At 60.5% G+C, this 2,772-nt stretch overlaps 1 protein-coding gene across 2 annotated transcripts in view; it reads right to left on the bottom strand.

The window, feature by feature from the left end:
* Positions 1-6: 6 nt before the first annotated feature.
* RFLNB (refilin B) overlaps positions 7-2,772 on the bottom strand; it is a 3,828-nt gene continuing 1,062 nt past the window's right edge. The window contains exons 2-4 of one of the 2 annotated variants that reach the window (XR_014895370.1): positions 2,584-2,693; positions 358-1,865; positions 7-243 (exon numbers count right to left, since the gene is read on the bottom strand). Coding sequence is in view for 1 of the 2 variants with exons in the window: in XM_085301315.1 (XP_085157441.1) it covers positions 1,535-1,865; positions 2,584-2,693 (441 nt within the window). In the remaining variant the exon portion in view is untranslated. Of the gene's footprint in view, positions 1,866-2,583; positions 2,694-2,772 lie in introns of both variants that reach the window. The other variant, XM_085301315.1, reaches the window with a different exon arrangement.

Genomic DNA, 2,772 nt, shown 5'->3' with positions numbered 1-2,772 from the left:
GCCGCGGCGGCTCCCCCGAGGAGACCCCGGCTCGCGCCCCCTCCGAGCGGCCGGGCCCCGGGGCGCCGCGGCGTGCCCGGCGCCGAGGAGCTTAGCGGGAAGGCTGCGCTGCTCCGACGAGCAGCGAAGGCGACCCGAACTCGGCACGTCCCCCGCGTCCGCGGCATGCTGCGTCCCCGGGAACTGTTGTAGGGTCTGCTTTTCTCAGGCAAGTACCAAAGATTAAGGACGTTCTGCCTTGAGCTAATATATAAGAAAGCAAACGCGAAACCACGCGAGCTCCAGCCTTCCGTCCCCGCTGCGCTTTCAGCCCCGCGGGAACCCTTCGCGCCGCTCAGCACGCCTGCACGCCCCCACCTCAGCACCCTCCCCGCACCCCGCTGCAGGAAAACCYCCCGGGCAAGGTAGGAAATCTCCACGTTGCGACTTCCATCAAAGCACATGACAAACTAACGCACACACCATCCAGCTGGACTTCTGCAGAATCCGAAGTTATTCCCTTTGGCCATAAAACACAGCCGTGTTCCTGCCTACCTCTTCCTCGGAAAGGACCCGCAGCCGCCACCACGACGGCTCTCGCGCCCGATCCCAGCACGTCCTTCCCCGCCCGCGGCCCATCGCACGCTGCGGGTTCTCCAAACCTTTCCTGGTTACTAACTCGGCCAGTGCGGGCAGCACAGGCAAGACTGGCCGCCGCCGCCGCCTTCGAGGCCTCGCTGCCGAGGGCTGGCTTTGCAGCAGCACTTTTCAACCTGACGCTCTCCGTTACGAGGCCGCGCGCGAACGTGCGCGTGTTACACTGAGCCAACAGGGTTGCAGGAGTCGGCACGGARAACGCGCTGTTCCGCTCGCCCGAATAACGTGAATAACCTGACCCCTGCTTGGCTGCCTGGAGCTGCAAGAGCAGTTTTCCCCCACTCCGCTCCTAAATCCTCTTTCCAAATCGCACCTCCGAACCGGACGTGAATGCAGCAGGGTAACATTTCTGTACGTGTTAAATGCAGAGTTCCAGATTTTCTCCCGGTTAGCTTCTTCCAGGAAATTTCAGGAGATCGTTGTGTCAGAGAAAACAGCCCCATGGTTTAAATTGACACAAATGATAGCTCTGCTCGTATGTAATCAAATGATCTGGTAGATTTTCTGCAAGAGAGCGAACTGCCCTTATTTTTGCACACYGCTACAAAGCGGCGAATGCATTTCCACCTGTCAGACGCTATTCCCGATCCTTCCTTACCTGTGAAATTGCAATTAACTTTTTCTCTAGAAAAATACTTCCCCTTATTTCTATCTGATTACTGCACTGCAGGGGAGGGGAGGGAACTAACAACTTTTAAGGCGACGAAACAAGCTCCTTACGAAGGGATGCTCCCGCGGAAGACTGGGGTCAGGCCATTCTCGTGCTTAAAGCAGGAATTARGAGCTGAGACAGGCGGCGACAAGTAGGGTCCCTTACCCCGGCCGGAGCGCTGCGGTCTGCCCCCCCTKTAGCTAACGGGGGGCTAGCGCAGCGCCCGGGCCGGACCGCAGCCGGCAGTCAGCAACCGTCCAGGACGCAGTCGTTCCCCAGGGACTCCGACGTTTCCAGCTCGACGCTGGAGAGGAAGCGCCGCAGGGATTTCCGACGGTTGTAATCCAGGGTGGTGGTGTACACAGTCTTGGCGTGCTTCGGGTAGACGATGGTGGTGCTGGTGAAGCGCAGGGGCTTGTTGCGGGGCTCGAAGCGGAGCTCCGCTTTGTARCTGCGCCACGTGCAGTTCGGGACGCACACGACCGTCTGGCTGCAGGAGGAAACGCTCAAGCCCACGGGCATGTAGATGTCGTCGATGAAGTGCTTCTCTGAGTCGTATTTAACTGAGGACGTGTACCTGAAGTACCAGAGAGAGACGGAGGCGGGTTTCAATTCCACCGCGGGACGGCAGGCAGCACTTGTCGGAAAAAGAGCTGGCAGGACTCTAGGTCGCATCCTCAGCTCTGGACCCGGCCGCTGAGCCGCGAGGACAGCCGCCAAGCGCAGAAACCGTCTACCGGCAAAACGGACGCTGCTGCAGCGCCCGGTTTGTGAGAGGCGGCCCCCCTCCTCCCCGCCGTGCGCCCAGGGGTTCCCTGAGCACCCGCGGGTGCCTGCGGCAGGGCAGGCGCCCCACGGGCGCGGAGCCGCCGTCCCTCACCGGTGCGAATCGCGGCGGCCGCGGGAGCGATTCACAGGCTACAAAGCGATGCAGCGCGTTGAAAAGCACGCCCGTGGACATCCCTTAATGCTGACTTTTAGTTCATGCAACTGGCGATAGTCGGTAAGACAGAAACTTCTTATTACAAAGTCACAGGAAAAGCAAAATTCCTTTCCTCTAATAAAACAGCCTCTCGGAAAGACTACCACACCGAAGACCTTCCCTCGCGACGGCGTTTAACCCGCACAAGGGCGACGCTTGGGAGCCATGCAACGAAATAAGAAGCAGGAGAGCAAAATCCAGGAAGTCTTCCTGGAAAAAAGCCTTTCCCTGCGAGAGCGCCCGGGGCCGGGCCCGCGCAGCAGCTCTGCGAGGGGAGCCGCTCGGGCCAGGCCCGGCGCGCCGCGGCGGTTACCTGATTTCCGTCGGCGGCAAGGGGTCCAACTCGACGCCTTCGCCGAAGGAGAGCGGACAGAGCCTCGGCGGGCAGCCGGAGAGCGAGGGGCTGGGGGGCGACGCGGAGGTCTGCGAAGGAGCGAAAATAACGTGAAATAAAGAGAAACGAAATGAAAGAGCCGCTTTAAGGGCGGGCGCCGGCCGCAGC

This window comes from Rhea americana, unplaced genomic scaffold, assembly GCF_003343005.1.
Source record: "Rhea americana isolate MKP2758 unplaced genomic scaffold, rheAme1 scaffold_175, whole genome shotgun sequence".
NCBI classification, from domain to species: Eukaryota; Metazoa; Chordata; class Aves; order Rheiformes; family Rheidae; genus Rhea; species Rhea americana.
Note: the sequence above shows the minus strand (reverse complement) of the source record. Positions and strands in the feature narration are given on the sequence as shown.